The sequence below is a fragment of the Anoplophora glabripennis genome, unplaced genomic scaffold (assembly GCF_000390285.2).
Source record: "Anoplophora glabripennis isolate ALB-LARVAE unplaced genomic scaffold, Agla_2.0 scaffold393, whole genome shotgun sequence".
Taxonomy (NCBI): Eukaryota; Metazoa; Arthropoda; class Insecta; order Coleoptera; family Cerambycidae; genus Anoplophora; species Anoplophora glabripennis.
In genome coordinates this window covers 247,321-267,334 of record NW_019416492.1, presented here as the reverse complement: position 1 = coordinate 267,334, position 20,014 = coordinate 247,321, and the positions used below count along the sequence as shown (strand labels likewise).

At 34.8% G+C, this 20,014-nt stretch overlaps 2 protein-coding genes across 2 annotated transcripts in view; both read left to right on the top strand.

Moving 5' to 3' along the window:
* The window catches only part of LOC108907761, a 28,303-nt gene extending 22,597 nt beyond the window's left edge, over window positions 1–5,706 (top strand). Inside the window, exons 5-6 of the mRNA XM_018711555.1 lie at window positions 4,305–4,648; window positions 4,696–5,706. Coding sequence (XP_018567071.1) covers window positions 4,305–4,648; window positions 4,696–5,524 — 1,173 coding nt within the window. The 3' untranslated portion in view covers window positions 5,525–5,706. The remainder of the gene's footprint in view (window positions 1–4,304; window positions 4,649–4,695) is intronic.
* An 11,040-nt stretch (window positions 5,707–16,746) lies between these two features.
* LOC108907753 (zinc finger autosomal protein-like) lies at window positions 16,747–18,091 on the top strand. The gene is made up of 2 exons (XM_018711547.2): window positions 16,747–17,025; window positions 17,133–18,091. The coding sequence occupies exons 1-2, from the start codon at window positions 16,814–16,816 to the stop codon at window positions 18,046–18,048; spliced, it is 1,128 nt and encodes a 375-aa protein (XP_018567063.1). The 5' UTR covers window positions 16,747–16,813; the 3' UTR covers window positions 18,049–18,091.
* The last annotated feature ends 1,923 nt before the right edge of the window (window positions 18,092–20,014 follow it).

Below are 20,014 nucleotides of genomic sequence, written 5' to 3'. Positions count from 1 at the left end.
AATTAGTAAATAAGAATTGTCATTTTGTCACGTTGCGTAAACCTTTTTTGCGCTATGTTTCATAAACCTATGACGTCATCGACATTTTTTTTAAATAGCACTACCTAATTTTTTAAGCATAAATGGATATTCCTTTTGAAGGGAAATACGTCGATATAGGGTTTGGCCTACTTTACTTTGACAGGAGCGAAAAAAAGCCAATGACTGGAATGGACATGGTTTAAAATAACAATAAAAGTAGGTATCATAAACTGATGGGAGAACAGTGCCACAATAAAAAATGGAAATTTGGGGATGTTTTGTGTTTTGGTTGACTGTAGGTACGTTTTTATGTGTTGATATGTTGGCGTTTTCGAGGATATGACGAATGGCAGTGTTTTGATTTTCAGTGACAGCTAAACATAACATTTTGCCTAACATTTTCTATCACTGTCGTTGGCCTTCTAGATCTAGACAGATTTCTAACATGGCCAACGTCTTCAAATTTGGGTACTAATCTGCATACTGTAGACGGAGGTATTGGTTGTTCTTGATACTTGGCATTGAATAATTGACATACTTCATCATAACTACGGATCCTATCTCCGTATCCAACCATAATTAGGATTTCAGTTCTTTATTTCTCATTTAAACACAACACCATCGTAATGTAAAGTTATGGTATTTGTAACTGTCACAATGATATGACGCACTATTGCATTCGCTAAATGTCGTCTTCAGAACAATGCCTACATAGCCACTGTGATCGGGTGTACCTACCCAATCTACATAAAAACATGTGCCTACAATCAACCAAAACACATTTTTTGCTATAGCACTGTTCGCGAATAAGTTTGTGATACCTACTTTTGTAATTAATTCAAACCATGTTCATTCCAATCGTTGGCTTTTTTTCGCACCTGTCAAACTAAAGTAGGCTAAACCCTATACCGACGCATTTCTCTTCAAAAGGGCTATCTATTTATGCTTAAAAAATTAGGTAGTGCTATTTAAAAAAAATGTCGATGACGTCATAGGTTTATGAAACATAGCGCAAAAAAGGTTTAACCAACGTGACAAAACGACAATTCCTATTTACTAATTGACGTATTTTAGCGTTTTTGTGAAAACTCAACACAAAATAAAATATGAATTTTTTGCGTTACTTCTGGGACGCACTGTATAATGGTTTGATTAACGAAAGTTTTAATTGTTCTGGAAATATACCATATTTAAAAGAATTATTCATTATATAACAAAGCGGTTCAACTATCTATTTAATACATAATTTGACAATACTCGTTGGGATGTTATCATCACCACTTGTATGCTTATTTTTTAATCTACTAGCCAACTTCATTATCTCTTCAGATGATACAGGTTTAATAAACATTGATAATACATACTAATACACAGTAATGCCTTGTATTCCCCTGCAAATATAAGAAACAAATGAGCATCCATTATTATTCTCTTTTTTCTTATTGGTACCCTACAACTGTTTCATTTCAAATGGTGATCGCAATCTTCATATTTCTACAACAAAATTAGGACTATGTGAAATTACATTTTAGGTCTGCTTAACAACTTTGACAGATAAAAATAAACTGTTAGGTTTTAGAATTCATTAAGATATTATTAAAAAATATCTTCAAAAACTGTCATCAAAAGCCGACATTTTCGTTAAATTTTCAGTTGACAAAATGAGTCCTTTTTGTCACCTAGCCTGCAAATTACTTTTATGTTCTAGAACGCCAAAGTCTTTTTCGTTCTAGAAGGTAAAACATATATCAAAATGATTTGTCGTTTTTTCAAAACTTATTTATGATTTTATTAATTAAACAATATACATTTTAAGTAATATCAATTTCAATTCAGTTCAATATTCAATTTCAAAATATTAATATCAATTTTCAATACAAAACGGTAACTATTATAATTTATTTTGCACTCGTGTAAATTGCAAGTGCCGATATTGCAGCGAGTTAAATTTATGCCAGACCCTCAGTCACATACCATCCCAGTGCTGTCAGTTATGGTAGCTTTTAGTTCTGGGTGTTCAATGAGTCTGTTGCTGTAATTAAGTTTACTGCACACGTTGTGTTATTGGCGAGTTCCATAGACTGTAACAAATTATTTGCGATTTAAATTTTATTTTGTATAGCATCTTCTATATATGTCTCCGCTACCGTACTAGAACGCCACCCCCATATCGTTTAATGGTGGTAATATCGGCCCCTGCGTCGGTTAACAGACTGGCGGAAAAGCGTCTAAATCAATGCCCTGTGTAAGTTTTTGGATGAGACAAAATGAGATAAGTTGCAATTTCTTTTGGCACACACCTTATTTTATTGAATCCAGCCACTTGGTTAACATATTTTTCCCTGACATAATTCACAAAAAATCTTCGGCTTGTAGTAACTGCCGGACGTAAAGCACAGTATTTGCGTTATATCTTCATTTGGTCTGGACTTGAAGTCAGAAAACATCTCCGAATATGAGTTTTGAAATCGGGAATTCGTATAATAATAATTGAATCTATGTCTTCTGTATCATCGATCGATATCTTTAGTAGTTCATCTCTTCTCAAAGTTCCACAAACACCGATTATTAAAATGACCTGAAAAGTTAATTTATATCGATCGATTTATATTAATTTGATTTACTTTTTCTGGCAGAAATCTATTATCAGGTGCTTTAAAAATCTCAATTTCCTCTTCCGTTACAATTCTGGATTTTTTCGGCCGGTATTCAACTGATTCGCTTTTGAAAGTATTTTGAATGAAACTTTTTGTGACTTGTATTTGCCTTAGGAAGTTGGGTGTTGAGTGATGTTAATAAATTGGATTTTGAATAGAACTTTGGAAAAATTGTTTAATATTTGTAATAATTTTAATACTAATTTGGAATATGGATAGGTTATGTATGATTAAAAGTTTTAAAAGTTGGATATTGGAAATATTTCTGATGTTGATATTCTATCTTCATATTTTTTCTTAAAACTTTATTTCTATATAAGGTGTTTGTAAATAAGTGCGAAATATTTTAGGGGATGGTTGCCGAAGTTATTTTGTGAAAAAAAGTTCATATAAACGTAGGTCGAAATATGCTTCCTTTCCGAGATACAGATTGTTTTGTTTTATTTATTTTTATTAATTATTTTAAACAGTTTTAAAGATATAGACTCGAAATTTGACGGCTGTATTTTATTTAGAAATATTGACAGCAACCTACTAGATAATGTACCAATAGAAATTAAAAATACACAACTTGCAATGTTTTATTTTTTTTCCTCAAAAATGATGCATCCTACAAAAAAAATATTCAAAAGACCAAAGTGTGAAAAAGTCAGTGGCCTACCATTTTTTTTATTAAAAAAGGTTGTAGCATTGTCGCACGAACGCCACTGGTGCAAGTAGAAGTATTCGGATCACCCCAAAAAATGGACATTTATCCCTTCAAAGCGTTTTTCAAATTTCGAGTCAAACATTTTTAATACTGAAATAAAAATAAATAAAAAATTAAAATTTAAATATCTTGGAAACGAAACATATTTCGACCTACGTTTTTTCACAAAATTACTTCGGCAACCACCCCCTAAAATATTTCGCACTTATTTACCAACACCCTGTATACACAGGGTGTAACCTCGAGGGGGTTATATTTATACGGGGGCTACCTTATACCTTTAGAAACACTTGTTATTTTTTCAAATTCCAACGTGAAAACTTATTTTTTAAAATTTTTTCTTAGTATTTTTCATATCCTGCCGGGCTATAAACTGGGCTATGCATTGTTGTCAAATTTCTTAATTTAAAGAAAAGGTTATCAAGAGACAAATTTTCACACCACTGCTGTTGGGTCGATCTGCGCCTGTCACTCATTTCTCAATTCTCGATCGCACTATTGACGTCACAAATTAGCGCGTCAGCAAACACCTGTTTAAAACATTTATGTTGGCCGCCAAATTTGAATATTAATTGCAGCGGCACACAGAAAGAAACTGGAATGCGAATATGTAGACTCCGGTAGTGCTACTCATTTTTACGCCAAAAATCGATAAAAGACAGTCTTAGTCAAAGTTTGGTTCATAATTTTTGGTCATTTTAATTAATAACAATAATATAATAACAGGCACACAAAAAAGTCCAAACCCAAAGGTCTGACATATCATTTCCGACGCATTTTGATGAACTGAAAACGATACCGCAGTCAGAATTTATGCACGACCGGCCAGTATCTTATAAAATCAATATTTAGTTGTAAAACATTATTCAGTTCGAATTTCGGACTTCTCTTCGTTTACTAGTAACCACCTTTTTCAGTTGAAGCGTACTGTCGATGATGCTGACGGCTCGCCATCCACAAAGAGATGTCGTAAAGATACATTTCAAGCCTGTTTCAACGTAACCCAAACTAGGAACACCGAAACTAATATAGCAAAAGAACACGGCTTTACTCCATTTAAAAAGCACCGCCAATACACGCCTCTACTAGAAGACTTCATAGAGAACGATAGAAACCAAATCAGACGTATCGTCCACTCCTTCTTCCTGAGACACGAACAACCCACAGTAGAAAAGATCCAAGCTGTCCTGAGCGAAAACGAACACCTACCACCTCTGTCAAACATCATTCTAATGCGTGTACTGAATGAAATCAACTTCCGGTAAGTTACTTTCGTTGAAATACTAAAACCTAATAGGTTTGTTGTAGAATTAAAGGGAAAAGGCAGTGCAAATTCATTAAGGAAAGGGATGAAACAATTATTTGGAGGAGGCGCTACTTGACGCAAATCAAGGCGTACCGTGAAGAGCAGAGACCGATTTACTATTTAGACGAGATGTCTATCTACGTCGTACAAGATTCTAAAGGCAAAAGTTTCACCGTTTTACACATCTGTAGCGAAGATGGATTCTTAGCAGATGGCCTCCTAATGTTCGAATCTAAAGTAGTCGAAGACCAAAACAAAAAGATTAAAATAGCAGCATTTGAAGACTGGTTCCCTAAAATTCTGCCCAAATTAAAAGCCAAAGCAGTCATAGTCTTGCATAATGCGCCGTGTCACAGCCGACCGTTGGAAGAATTCCCAAATGGGACAATGCATAAGGTCGAAATCCAGAAATGGCTGTCGAGTAAAAATATAGCGTTTGAGGAGGATATGGTGAAACTAGAACTGTTAGATTTAGTCAAGAAGGCTAAACCGCTCGAGAAACGATACGTCGTGGACGAAATGGCCAAAGCTAATAACAAAAACGTACTAAGGCTGCCGCCATATCACTACGAATTGAATCCTTTGAAGACGATCTGGCCGCAAATAAAGAGTGAGGTTTCGAATAAAAATTCCAGTTGTCAATTTGAGGAAGTTCGTGAGGTTCTTGTTGACGCTATTGCTCGGGTAAGCGCAGAACAGTGGCAGAAAGCCATCAGCGATGTTCTTGAAGTGGAAAAGGAATTGTGGCAATTGGATATAGATATGGAAGAACAAATGGAGGCGCTCCTCGCCGATTGTAGCGGCACCGAGTCTGAATCGGAATCAGATTAAAATTCACTAGAAATATATATTTAAAAAAAAAGCTAAATAAATAATCGACGCTGTGTAAGTGAGTTTTTTTTACAGTTTTTTTTTTGGATTATCAATTCTATGTAGGTGTAATATTTGTGATTTTGAAGAAATTATAGTTTCAAAAAAAATTGGACTTATGTGGACTGTTAATTTGTGCACTGTGATAAGCTAGAATAAAATAAATAATAAATAAAAGTTTACTCGCTTTCTGAGTAAAATATAATTTTTTTTCGCGAAACGATTAGAAATCAAATGCACTGTGGAATATATTTAAATATATTTAAGTATGTTATATTGTTTATTCAGAAACAAACTTTAACATATTATCTTGAACATCCATTTTGGTGATAAGGGTAAGGATAAAGATAATTGAAAAAATGTGTGGCAAAAAATATATTTTTTAATGCTACAAATTAATTATAAGCGTTTCTCTAGTCTCTTGTTCGAGCCGTCTTGTCCCTGTCGTTCATCTTCACTATTTCCGATAGCACTAAATGATGTCACGAATTAGCGAGTCAGCAAAGACCCGTTTAAAACATTTATTATTTCGTCTGCTAAACTTTAGTTGATCATTAATTATCGACTTCAAAGACATTTCTAATATTTTTACTACATGATTATATAAGGTTATAAATTATTTCTAGGCATTTACGAAGATATGTGCAAGTTGCAAATTACTCGCTTTCTGAAGAAAATAGATTATTTCTTCTTCGCAAAACAGTTAGAAGCCAAATGCACTGTCTGCCGAAGATCTTCAAATATCTTTGTGTAGATACATAGGTAGAGTTGTTTCAAAATCTTATGAGCTTTGACCTTGATATGCGCAGAAACATAATTCCGACCGTCGGCGTCGCCTAAAACAAGCCTTTGATCCGATTACAAATATCATAATAAAATGCCCTATTCTTTATTATTTTAATTTAAGCAAAAAAAATATATATAACGAATGTTCGCCAGTTGACTATTGATGCCCGAACGCCATAGTTCATTTCCGGTTGTAATGAGGCACGTGGTCTAATTCTGAGTCCATGTTTTCACAACGTGCTTATTAGAAGAATTATGCGGATACGCCACGCCTTTCGCGCATTTCGCGGCTCATGAGATTTTGAACTACTCTGCAAAAATAAACCTTTAATACATTATAGATATCTTGAAAATCCAATTTAACAACTACATACATTACTAGTGGCAGTTTTCCATATAAACAGGATGAATTGAGAGAATCGCACCAAACTCCAGGTATGGATTCTATATGTCAAAATAATAAGAAAAAACTCAAATGTTATGCGGTTTTCATTTGTTTTCAAGTTATGACGTACATTTCAATAAAAAAATAATTTGTTGATATTCTATTAATCATAGCGTTCTTTGATTAAATGTTCAAAAACACCACCATTCACCTCTAAACACTTTCTGCCAGGTCTACAAAGGGCGTATGTATCTCTCCCATGCAGTTATTTTTTGGCGTTAAGCGTGGCCACGATAATTGGGACCGAGGGAGACTATCCTTTATCCTGCCTTATTGCTGTAGGCCTAGGCAGCCTCGTGAAGGTGGACCCCATCCATCGTCTACCCCGACCACAAGCATAGCCGGTGTAGGCGCTTTGCGGGACCTCCTCTTGCCCTGGCTGGTCCCCGCCGGCAGAAAACACAAGATTTTAAATAAAAATTGTTATTTTTTTACTGATTTATAAAGTATGCAGTATAGGATTATGTATAGAACAGCATAGCTGGTATATGGCCTTCACGGCTTTACTGTCGAAATTTTCCATTACCGTTTTCATGAATGCGGCTGAATTTTGTTGATACAGCGTTCAATTTCCTCCTTCAAGGCGTGGATGGTCGTGGGCTTGTTGGCATAAACCTTATACTTCAAAAAAACCAAAAGTCCAACGGTGTTAAATCGCATGTTCTGGATGGCCAATTCTGATCACCAAAACGGGAAATTTCACGACCACGAAATGACTCATGCAGAAATTGAATTGTTTCTCAGGCTGCATGGCATGTGGCATCGTCTTGTCCAAACCGCATGTCGTCTACATCCATATCTTGGAATTTAGGCATAAAAATCTGAATTATCATGTCGCGATAGCGAGCACTATTAACTGTTATTGTCTGGTCAGACAATAACCGTAATTTTGAAGAATGGTCCGATGATACATCCAGTCCAGAATCCGCACCAAACAGTGACATGTTGTAGATGCATTTGTTTTTTCAACAATCACTCGTGAATGAACGCCATCGATTGTCACATCAACGAAACCATCAAGATGAAAATGAGCCTCATCGCTAAAAATTATTTTGTTCGAAAAATCAGCATTCACTTATTCCATAATCCATTCAACGAACTCTCTTCGCTCTACGTAGTCAGTAGGCTTCAGTTCTCGAGTCAACTGAACTTTATAAGCATGAAGATGCAAATCTTTCATGAGAATCCGCTGTAGAGAGCTCCTCAAAATGTTCAATTTTTGACCACGGTGCTGAATTGATGTTCTTGGACTCTAAACAACACTCACAAACTGCTTCGTTGTTTTGTGTTGAACGACTTGTTGAAGGTCGGCCAGAGTATGTAAGATCACTAATTAATTCAGTTTCCCTGAAATTTTCAATTAATCTCTTTACAGTTGATGAAGTTAAATCACTATTCCGACCATATTTTGTACGAAAATTGCGAATTTAGCTGCCAGACCTACATTATTTTTAATATATCGCACAACAATGAAAACGTATTGTTCTTTCGTGTAGCGCTCCATTTTTAATAACCCTGAACTGTCAGTTGTCACGCTGATATTTTTTTTTTCGTTGGTAACACTTTACCGCACAGATGGCGCAACATTCAAATCTTGCATCAATTTTGAGATACTTGATATTAAATTTGACAACACCAAAATTAAATTAAATTTCAACATTATCCCACAAAGGTTTTATTAGCTTTGTTCCTAGTAGAATCCAAAACAGTTTCCAACAGTCAGACGCATGCGCATATGGATATAATGCTTTCATAAGGTTTAAAATTCATTGTTTTGAATTAAATGCGTCGGACTGTTGGAAACTAATTCTAATGCACTTGGAACAAAGCTATTGTCATTCTCTTATCTGATATTTTTTACAATCTTTTTTATTACAAAAATTTCACATCATGAGACCTGCTGCTTTCCGAGACAAGCTTTCAATTGTACATATGAAACATTAACACATATTTCTAGAAAAAATATATAAGTAAACAATTTAATTTTTTATCTCAATATTTTTATTAGAATGTTTAACTATTCCGGCACCTATAAAATAACTAATGTTTATTCAATTTCGTTTTGTCTTTGCGAAATGCATAAGTAATAAAAATCAGCCAGTTACTTTTTAAGATAACCGTATTTAATTTTTTATAGATAGCATCAGGATCCTGTGTCTTCAAGGCCCCAGTCCAAATAAAACGTAGCCAACAGGAGGCACAACAACGTGCTTTGAAAAAAGCAAAACTAACTAAAGACCAGCGTTCATCCGTAACCATTAACAAACGTAGTATAGGAGTGCAAGTATGTCCGAAAGATTTAATACAGACATGCAGTATCGGAATTCAGGTCGACATTATTTGTTGTCCTCCTGCCATGGCAGATTCAGATGTGGAAACTGTTACTTCTAGTACTGCATCCAGAAAAAAGAAATTCAAACCTCGGATATTGAGAAAAACCGCTAAAGGAAATTAGTGGAAATAAATACTTGGAGTAAAAAAAACTTTGTCGAAAAATCTGTCGGATGCCTATGTGTTATTTCATTAAAACTGGTTTTAATTTAATTTTGTAATAAACGATGTGCAAACTTTTGAAAGCAATTTATTGAACGGTGATATTCCAAGAAACAATGAATTCTATATATCAGGTAAACAGGGTATTTTTAAAGTTTCAGCTTTCCTTTTAAGACGATATAGAACTTAAACAAGTAAAAACAACAAAAGAGAACAAAAATGAAAAACACGTTCGAAGTTATCACCATTGCTTTCAGGGACGAGATATTTTGATATGTACAAAGTTAAGTTTCACATAAAATAATCCATACTTAGTATGAGATGTCTCAACTTGCTATGGAAAGTGCAGCCTATAATTGTGATGTGTGGCCGCATATTGGTGATTCCCCCTGAATAGTAGTATTATTAGCGATTAATTCAAAAAAAGCCGTTTAAAGTCAATCCAGGCTGTAGAGTACACCACAGTACAGGGATAATAAAAGATGGAATTATACTCGGTACGCACTCAATGTGTCAATGGAAATCGCCATGAGTTTGTGTCAGGGGCATACAAAAAAAAGATACCTATATGCGATAGGAATTTGTATCACTCTTCGTTACATTATCTTTTATAGGAATTTTACTAATAATACCTAAAGTTCTATNTTTTTTTTTGTAAATTCGTCAAAAAATTCAAGCTTTAAGAAAATATTGCCAAACAATAACGATCGCGTTTACAACGGGAGCTATTCCATTTATTAATTAAGCCATTTATAGCAATTAGTTTGGAGCGATATTTAAACAATTTAAATTGAAAAAATGATCAGGTAAACGGGTCTGTATGAAACTAGAGAACACTTCACGAAAAGAACGAGCCCTTGCTGAATGCTGCGCGACACCCCCAATCGATAGAAATTATTTTAAAAAAAAGTCCCATTTTTAATAACAATTGCTATTGCATAAAAAGTTTTCAATATTTTTCTTCCAAATTTGAAACGTAATTTTATCCCTTCGAAACGCTTAGTTTAGGCAATGGTAGAAATTGATATTTTGCAAATTGTTAAAGCTATTAAATAATTAACAAATGGCTTATTTTAGTGGTTTTTTTGCAATAACTCAATAACTATTTATTCGATTTTGACGTGCGACCATTCAAATTAAAGGGCTTTTTAGCGCCGATATCTTATAGAAATTACATTGTTTTAAATGCAGAAGTTCTGTATTAAAAATTAATAAAACCTGATTTTCACCTGTTTTTTGCTTATAAAAAATTAACGCTGACTTATTTTTTGCGGCACGAACCATAATCTGATTCACCAACACGATCCACACCTTTTTATCATGGAATATTCTTACCGTCAGTTTTTGCGGGTGATCCTACTGTAATGCCTGTACTATCATTAGTTTTCAATAAAATTCTTTATTATTATTACCGTTGAGAGAGCGTTTATTTCTTGCTGTACAGCAAAAGCAACCCTCAATTGCATAGCGTAAAAATTTACCTCATGAACATTATATATATCCGTTCCAGTGTGTATACATTTCACTGGTTGCGATGAAAGCTGTTGTATTTTAAGTTTTGAAAAAATAGTTATTTTAAGAAAAATATTGTATTATTACATTGTCGTGTAAGATGATCGTTATTGCCTAAGAAATTTGGATTTGCAACATGGGCTCGAGGCGGAGACATCGAACCGGAGGTTCGAGCCCCACGTAGAACGCCATGTCGAAGCATGTGATCAAGTGACTGTGGCACTTAGGCGGGGATCAAAAGTACGGGCGAACACTATAATAAACTTTTGACCTTGAATTATATCATTTATTACAATTATTTCATTTATCATTATCATTCATTATAAATAGTTATCTTCATGTTATTTTTCTCTCTACCTGTACAAATTTTACCCATCTATTGTGAAGGTCAAGTGTACTTTACACAGACAATAAGACAAAACGCGGAGAAACGGTTTGACGTAGTCGCTAGACGTGACAATCCCCTCCTCAGGCAATCCGTTGGCTACGTACCCGACGTGACCGACAAACACAAAAGACCTAGACACCAACTTTTTGACCCTGGGTGACCATCCCAACGACATCCCCCCTCTGCCCGCTAGCCTTTTCTGTTTCAGAGACCGCCAGGATCAAGAAACGAAGACAACAACACACACACGCACACACACCCACTCCATACCCTCCTTACCCCTCCCCTCCCGCGCTAGCCTAAGGGCCACCTTAGCAAAGCGCATCCCAGGCCGCATAGCCGCACTACCCTACCCAACCATACCACACATAAACTTGACACCACTCCCGGGGTTTACACAGACGAGCCGGCGAAGCAAGAAGAGCGCCAGAAGAAAGGGCCCTAGCCGGCGGGGCCCAGCCAGGACAAAAGGAGGTCCCACAAAGTGCACACACCGGCCGCATTTTGCGGTCGGGGTAGACGACGGATGGGGCCCACCTACGAAGGCTACACGATATGTGCCAGGATAAAGAGGGATAATCCCCCTCGATCCCAAATTATTGAGGCCAATTTCTAGCCATGGAATAATGGCGCGAAGTGTAGAGTAGTTTCAAAATTTCATGAGCCGCGAAAGGCGTGGTGTATCCAAGATCAGTAAAAGGGTATTGTATAAAGATCTTGTGGTGATCCACATAATTCTTCTAATAAGCACGTTGTGTAAACATTGACTCAGAATTAGACCACGTGTCTCATTACAACCAGAAATGAACTAAGGCGCTCGGGCATCAATAAAGTCAACTGGCGAACGTTCGTTATATATATTTTTATTGCTTAAATTAAAATAATAAAGAATAGAGTATTTTATTATGATATTTGTAATCGGAGCAAAGGCTTGTTTACGCTACGAGAGCTCGAGATAGACTGTGAATAATGGATGTCATGTTTTTAGGACGTAGAATAATTTAGGCGACGGCCGGAATTATGTTTCTACGCATATCAAGGTCAAAGCTCATAAGATTTTGAAACAACTCTACTTTGATATATTTTTTTTACTTTCTAAAATTAATTGTAACTGTTAGATGAGGATTACATATTTATTCTTTTTATATATTTTCAATATAATATATCATTTTAGATAAATACTTTTTCTTTCTATGAATTTCTTTCGATTTTAAGCGATTTTCTGGTATTGCCATCTATATGTGTCTAATAAAAGATGATCAGTTTTCAATGACAGCAGCCATATCGAAATTGGTTTTACCTACAGCTAATTTTTGTTTTGTTAAGAGTACCATAACCTCATAACAGGATAATATGGAAAATCAAGTGATAATGTATATAATTTTGAATAATATGCGATCAGCCCACACCACTCTTTCTGCATCTTATTTACATATATAGTGTTGCACGCGTAGATAAATTTGCAATTTGTTAATTCAATTCGTTTTTTTAGAAACGTTTATTCCGTAAATACAATTTACTAGGTAAGTACTTATTTAATACTTGGTTTATCTACATATTCCTGCATGTCCTTCCAGATACTTACATATTTCAATAACATAGAAAATAAGGACACCTTATTTTACATCTATACAACTTAAAATATTGTTTACAGAGTAATATACTAACTAAAACTAAGTACAACTACTACAAAATTACTACATAAGTTCTTTGTGGTAATATTTTATTGCACAAGTCATGGGATGAGTTATAGGTACCTATTGTTATAGGTATATATAAGATAAATATATTCCTAATTTAGTTAGAACTATTTTTACTCAGTTTATTTTATTAATGATTTAATATCTATAAGGGTTTTTTGGCGAGAAAACCGCTAACCCGGTTAACTATAGTTTGTTGAGGTTTGACGTTTTGGCGAGAAATGTAGTTAACCCGGTTTGGCAGAGTTTGCCTAACCATCAAACCGGACTTGTGGGTTGGTTTGGATATTAAGTTAATATTTCTATCTTTGTTTATTTATTTTCTGTTTCGTACCATCGTACCTAGTCACTACTTCGTTTTTTTAGAGGTTTGGATAGGTATAAGTTGTAAATAAAAAAAATTGATAATGGATTAACTTTGCAAAAAATACAAAGTAAATATTTAAAATTGATAATAAAAAAATAGTAATCGAGGATCCAAATAACTTTAATCGTAGATATGCATATTCTATATTGTACTGTATAGATCTTTATTAACTTCCTTTTTGACGATACATTTACGTGGGAATAGATATTTGTGAAAAGGTAAACCCATTTTGATTTAATAACCATCTATACATTAACGTTATTTCATGGATGTGCATTTCAGATTAGGAATAACAATTATAGTATATAAGAAATAATCAAACAACTTGAGCTACGAGCACTATCATAGATTATAGGTTACGATTTTATTATTGATTAGATATCCAAACCAAAAGAATTTTTGCGAGTTCTGTCAAATGTTAACTCAAACTCTTAACACAATCAAACTCGAGCTAACCGGGTTTGATGTGGTTTGGCTCGCCAAAAAACCCTTNTTATTATTTCAGAACAGTTTCATTGATTTTCAACTATTTTCCAGTACATATATTGTTTAATACCATGTAATTTCATAATGAGAAAAAATTATTATATTATTTTTTTTCCTTCTAGCACTTATTTTTCAATCATATTCAAAATAGGTCACCAGTACAATAGGCTAATATAAATCATAAATTTAAGGTTTAAAACAACCAATGTCTGAAAAAATTGTTTATTATCGATAATGTGCTACAAGTGATAACGCTCTGTATAAAATTTAAATAGGCAACATTATTTATATTAGATTTTTAATTGTGCATAAAAAATTCAGGTCTATTATAGATCTCACGTTTTGATTATTTTACAGATTTGATGGTAATAATTAGTTTAACTTAAATGTGTATAATAACCCAAATACAGATATGGGACCTTATTATCATTACTTACGTCTTGAAAAACAATATTTGAGAAGAAAAAAGAACTTTATTTTGTCAAAATTTCATTCTATTTGTTGAAATAAGCATGCCTGCACATATACTAGGTGGCCAATTTTGATTAGGAATGCAAGGTACAAACTATACATTGATAAAAAGCTGATATAGATGTTTGTAACCTTTCTTTAAGTTTTTGAATAGTACAAATAAATCCTCAAACTCTATTCAATCTTAATATACAGAAGATTTATAGGTTTTAATTTTTTGATATTATGAGAAACATATACCGGGTGGGGCATTTATCTTGAGACAAAATAATGTTTCGGTTGGACTCGATTATTTTGAAAAAAGCTGCAGAAAGAAGGCCATTGAAAGGTCTAGACCGGAAGTGGACCTTTTACATTTAAAAAAAAAGTGATCCCAACAAGATACTCTGTTGTCTCAAGATTATTGTTTTTTATGGCCATTTATGTCTAAAATATGGGTTAAATCAGCAAAGAAATAATAAGAAAAATATTTTTTTTTTTGTTTTACAATCGAAATCCATGGTAAAAAATGGGTGTTTCCATTAAAAAAATCAACTTCTGGTCTAAAAACACCACTTCCGGTCTAGACTGGAAGTCGTAATATGGACCTTTCAATGGCCCCCCTCAGTGCCCCTCAATTTTTGTCTGAAACTTTTTTCAAAATAATCCGAGTCCAACCGAGATATTATTTTGTATCAAGATAAATGCCCCACCCGGTATATACAGGGAGTCCCACATAAAAACCGACACAGGGCAGGTGCATCTATGGGTGTCCAAAATATTTTAATTTAACCAAACTTACCTATATACAAAGTTGCATCCTTGAAGAGTTATTGGCCCCCAAAGTGGGGCCCTAAATTTCAAAAAAAATTAAGCCAAATGACTCGGTGGACTGGTGCGGGGAACGTTAGGCTAGCGTGGATTTACTCGTGGGGACAGGTTTTTGTCATTTGTCTCTTCTTGCATTCTTGGACCTGGCTGTTCCTGTAACTTAAAAGGGTTAGGGGGGTATGTAGTCAACAGCTTTCCTGAGGAGGGGGTTATCGTGTCTCGCGGCCATGTCAAAGCGCTTTTTGGCGTTTATTCGTGTTGTCTGGATAGCGTTCCTGTATTGTAAGTCGCGTAGAATGTCTGTGTTTCTTACGAACCAGGGCGAGGCGGTGGCCGTGCGTAGAGCTACGTTCTCCACAGCCTGAATTGACTTTAAATGGCTTTTGCCGCGTGTCATTGTCTAGCTCTGTCAACACGTCGGACCGCCAATTCCTCATCCTCGTCGGGTAGCTGGGGCAGTCTACATTGCAGTTCCAGGCTGTCGGCGAAAGCCTCGGCCTTTTCCTTGTTCGTGTATACCACCCCCCTGCTGCCATGGAATGGGGGAATTCTGCGTTGTACGGGCAGTCGCAGGGCCATCTGCGTTTTCTAGAAGCTGTTGTCTTGTGGGACCAACTAATCCAAGTGCTTGGCCCAGTTTTCCTGAGCCAACTCACCCAAGGCCGCCTTCACCCGTCTGTCTGGTTTAATTTATAGAGAAAGTTTTGTTGACCCTCGCGCTGCTGGCACTCCTTTAACCTAAACCGGAAATTAGACGCCGCACGTGTACACATCTCTCTGGAAACGGCAGCCATTTCGGTGCGGATGTTGTGCTTCAATTGCAGTAGAGTTCGTGGTTTGTTTGTATACACTTTCTGTATAAGGTATCCCTACAAGAAATAATTAAGGGGTGTAAGATCGGGGGTTTCTCGGAGGCCAGTTGATGGTGCCTCGACGAAAGATCACTTTTCCGGTTCATTGACAACCGTAAGCTATTGGTTGGATGTGTGGCAAGTGGCCCCATATTGTTGAAACCATGTTTCCACATTAAAACCTTCAAACTCCTGCAGTTGTGGAGCCAAAAAGTTCCTCAACATGTCACAATACCGTTCACTGTTTACCGTAAGAGCTCGCCCTCACCTATCTTAAAAAAAATAAGGTCCAATTCTTGAACGAGCTGAATTTTGTAGGCTCTAAGATGTAAATCTTGCTGCAGAATCTTGTGCAACGACGATTTTTTAATATTAAGTCTTTGATTGCGTTTGCAAACTGATACAGACGGATTTTGACGCACTGAAACTCTCACATCTTCAGTCGTGTGTTGGGTTTGAACAGAGCGGGGCGACCTTGATTGTGAATTTTTACACTCGAACCGGTATTCTCAAACATTCGAATCCATGGTATTGTCCTTCGGTGCAGTCCGTACATTAAATTCTGCACTATATAAACGTTGATCAAATCACCATTGCGATAATAGCGCGGTGGTCTCCCGGGTACTCTTCCATGGTTCCTAAATCTCCAAAGAGCAGAGCAACAGCCCATCCTTACGCTCCCTTTCCAACCACTCCGTTACATGGACAGCACAGATACAAATATCCCCCAGCCTTTCTGAACACCTGGTATAAGACTCAGTAATTAAAACTTTGTATTTTAAAAATCGTAATCGTGAGGATTAAGAGTAGTGCGAAAATCTGTTATTCATTAACATAAACAGAAAAAAAGTTGCTGACTGCCTGATAGTGAAATGCCAATTTTTTTTAAATAAGTCACCAGATTTCAAAGTTCTTTGAATAAAGAAGTTGAAAGCAAAATTATGGACTGGCAATTTATAGCACCATTTGATTCAGATAATAAAATTGAGGAAGTTCAAATTGAAATAAAATCTGAGAAAGACGAACGAGAAGAACTGACAGAGTTGATTAAAGCAGAAATTGATGTAAAATTTGAAACTTATGAACAGGAGGAAAATGGGACAGTGAGAAATGAGAATATTGAAATCAAAATCGAAGAAAATGAACAAGAAAGGTAAGAGTAAATTGGTAACCTATATTTTTATAGGCTTCTCTCAATGCTTTAACTTTGATATTAATTTAAATAAAAATTGATGTAATCTTAAGCAAAACATTTTTCAGTTTGGAACATCTGAAAGAATTAAGCGAATCTCATGAAGATGAAGAAGTGAAAAACCACACATTATTAACAGAAATTATTTCTAAAGTTCAAATTAATACTTTGAGGTCTAATTCTTCACAAAATCCCTGGAAATGTTGCCTATGCCATTCTGCTTGTAAAGATAAATTTGACCTTAGAGAGCACATAACTGCGACTCATAAGGACCCGTCCAACTCGAACTTATTCAAATGTGATCTCTGCAGTTATATTACCGAGTATTTACATAAACTTGTAATGCACAAAGCACAGCATAAAAGTCACACAGATGTGTTGCACCACCAATTTGAAGCCCTTGACGCTGTAACAGAGCAGAAAAGCAATGTGGAAAACAAAAAACAGAAATGTGGGGCTTGCGATTTTAAATACGAAAACGAAATTAATCTCCGAGAGCATATTACTGCCACACATAAAGATCCATTCAATTCGAACATGTTCAAATGTAATATTTGCGATTATCTAACAAAGTACTTCCACAGGCTTACGCTACACATGTCGTCCCATGACAGTTCCTCGAACACGAACTGGTACTTTTGCGATAAATGCACCTATAGATCACGACACACCGAGTATTTAAAGCAACACAATTTGAGACACCTTAGTGTATCTGATTCGGATCTGTACAAATGCAGTAAGTGTTCTTTTCGATCAAAGTCACATGGTGTCCTGCTTAGGCATCTGTTGGCGCATAAAAAGCAATACCAATGCGAGATGTGCGACTATAAAACAATACACAAATGGCGCATCAAGATGCATGTGGTAAAACACAAGGAGTTGTCAGAAGTGAAAGTGTATAAATGCATTTTGTGCGATTTCCGTACAAAGTGGACAACCAGCTTTAACAAGCATTTGTCGAGACATGATATAAAGTTGTCATAGATGTATTAGTGTAATTTTTATTATATAGTAAAAACAAGTAAAATGAATATACATTTTTGGGTATTTTATTTATTTTTTAAAAAAGTACCTACGCAACAGGTAAAATTAAATAGTACAGGTAGAATTATTGATACAAAGAGATACATAATATTTAAAAATATATATTATACATATGCATAAAGTTAACAAAACAAATATAAAAATCGTTCAGGAGTAAACTGCCTTTGTTTTTAAGAGTACAGAAATATGTTGTTAAGAAACGTTGCTTGGAATTGAAATTTATATTATAATTTCAATTTGTGTATGAATTGGCCTACTTTAACAGAAACGCACAGTAAAACATTTTTATTGTCATTTTACGAGAAAAAAACATTCTTATTTAAAATTCTTGCTTGTCCTTAAAATGCGGAATAAAAAAATGACTTCTGAGTAATAGTGACAGTTTCTTCATGCCAATTGATTGAAAAGGCAGTTTGTTTTAAAATGAAACGTATAAATATTTTCCTCCTTTTCCACTCTAACCGTGGACATACTGTATATACACAGGGTATACTTTGAGTAGAGGTTATATTTGTACAGTGGGTTCATTTTCCACTACTCTGTATAGATTTAGTTTGTACATTATAGAGGCATTTTTAGACTTGCTCCTCATCCTTAAGAGCAAATAACGCTCTGTAATATACGCATTTTGCAAAGGCATAAACATGAATTAGGTACTAATGGATGTTTTTTTTGTTTAGAGTTTAATTTTCATTCTCTATCACAAAATAACAAGACATGAGATAATAAATATAACAAAGAGTTCTCCAGAAAAATACATCAGTAGAATCGATGACGAAAAAAATAATAATTCTTTATATTATGAACAGACTGGGTGTTGCAATATGCTACCAATAAAATTGTAACATTTGAAATCTCATAAAGAGTGTTCGTATGACAAAAGTTTATATGAAGTACTGACATTGTTTTAACTCATTACTCAATTTTTGAATTTTTTTATAAGTCCTGGAACACTGTTTACACTTTTGTGCTGAGAAATTTTTCACCTCTTTAAAATTTGTGCACTTCCTGTGAGGCGCTCAGTATACTCATAAAGTGATATTAATTGCAAAATGTATCAAAAACAAAATTATAAGGAAAAGCATTTTTATGGAATTTTCGAATATAACAGTGCGACTACAAATTCCTATAAACCAAAAAATTCATTAGGTCTTTTTTGCTATTTAATTTCAGTTTGTGATAGGATCTTTATAGACTGAAACTTTTAGGTCCGACTATGATATTTATATTTATTTGAATGAGAAAGAGTATTACCAAAAAAAAACGTAAAAGCACATATTACAACCATATGCGACAGTGAAAGAGAGGGAAATACATTGTAGGACAAAGAAGGAGATGCATCCCAGTTAAAACCCCGGGATGCTAAGACGAAATCCATGTAAGAAAAGAACACTTCGGTCATCTTCGGCCGCTTTGCATCACTATTCGTGTATTGTCGAATAGGAGATCTTTCCGTGTTACTTTCCACAGCAACACCGCAATTGCAAATGTGAATGTGCGTTATTATTTACTTGATTTGATTTTCTTGTTTATTGTTGTTTATTTACGTGTGTTTAGTTTAAAGTGAGTGTTAGGAACGTTTATTTGTGAAATAAACATGAACTGTTCCTATCATAAGTGTAAAAATGCCTATCGGGCATGTAAAAAGGAAAACAAAGACATTCATTTTTTTAGATTTCCGCTGGACGAACATCTGTAAGTATTTTTAAGAAGTAATTAGTACAAACATACATAATTATTCTATTATTTACTGTTAGTTTTGTAATAATAGTTTTTCCTAATACCTAATCAGTTATCAAATATTTATAACCTTATTCATGGAAACTTAACCTGAATAGAGAATAGTCAGATACGTTTGTGTCGAACTACCTTTGAAATAATTTAATGTAAATATTTTATTTACCTA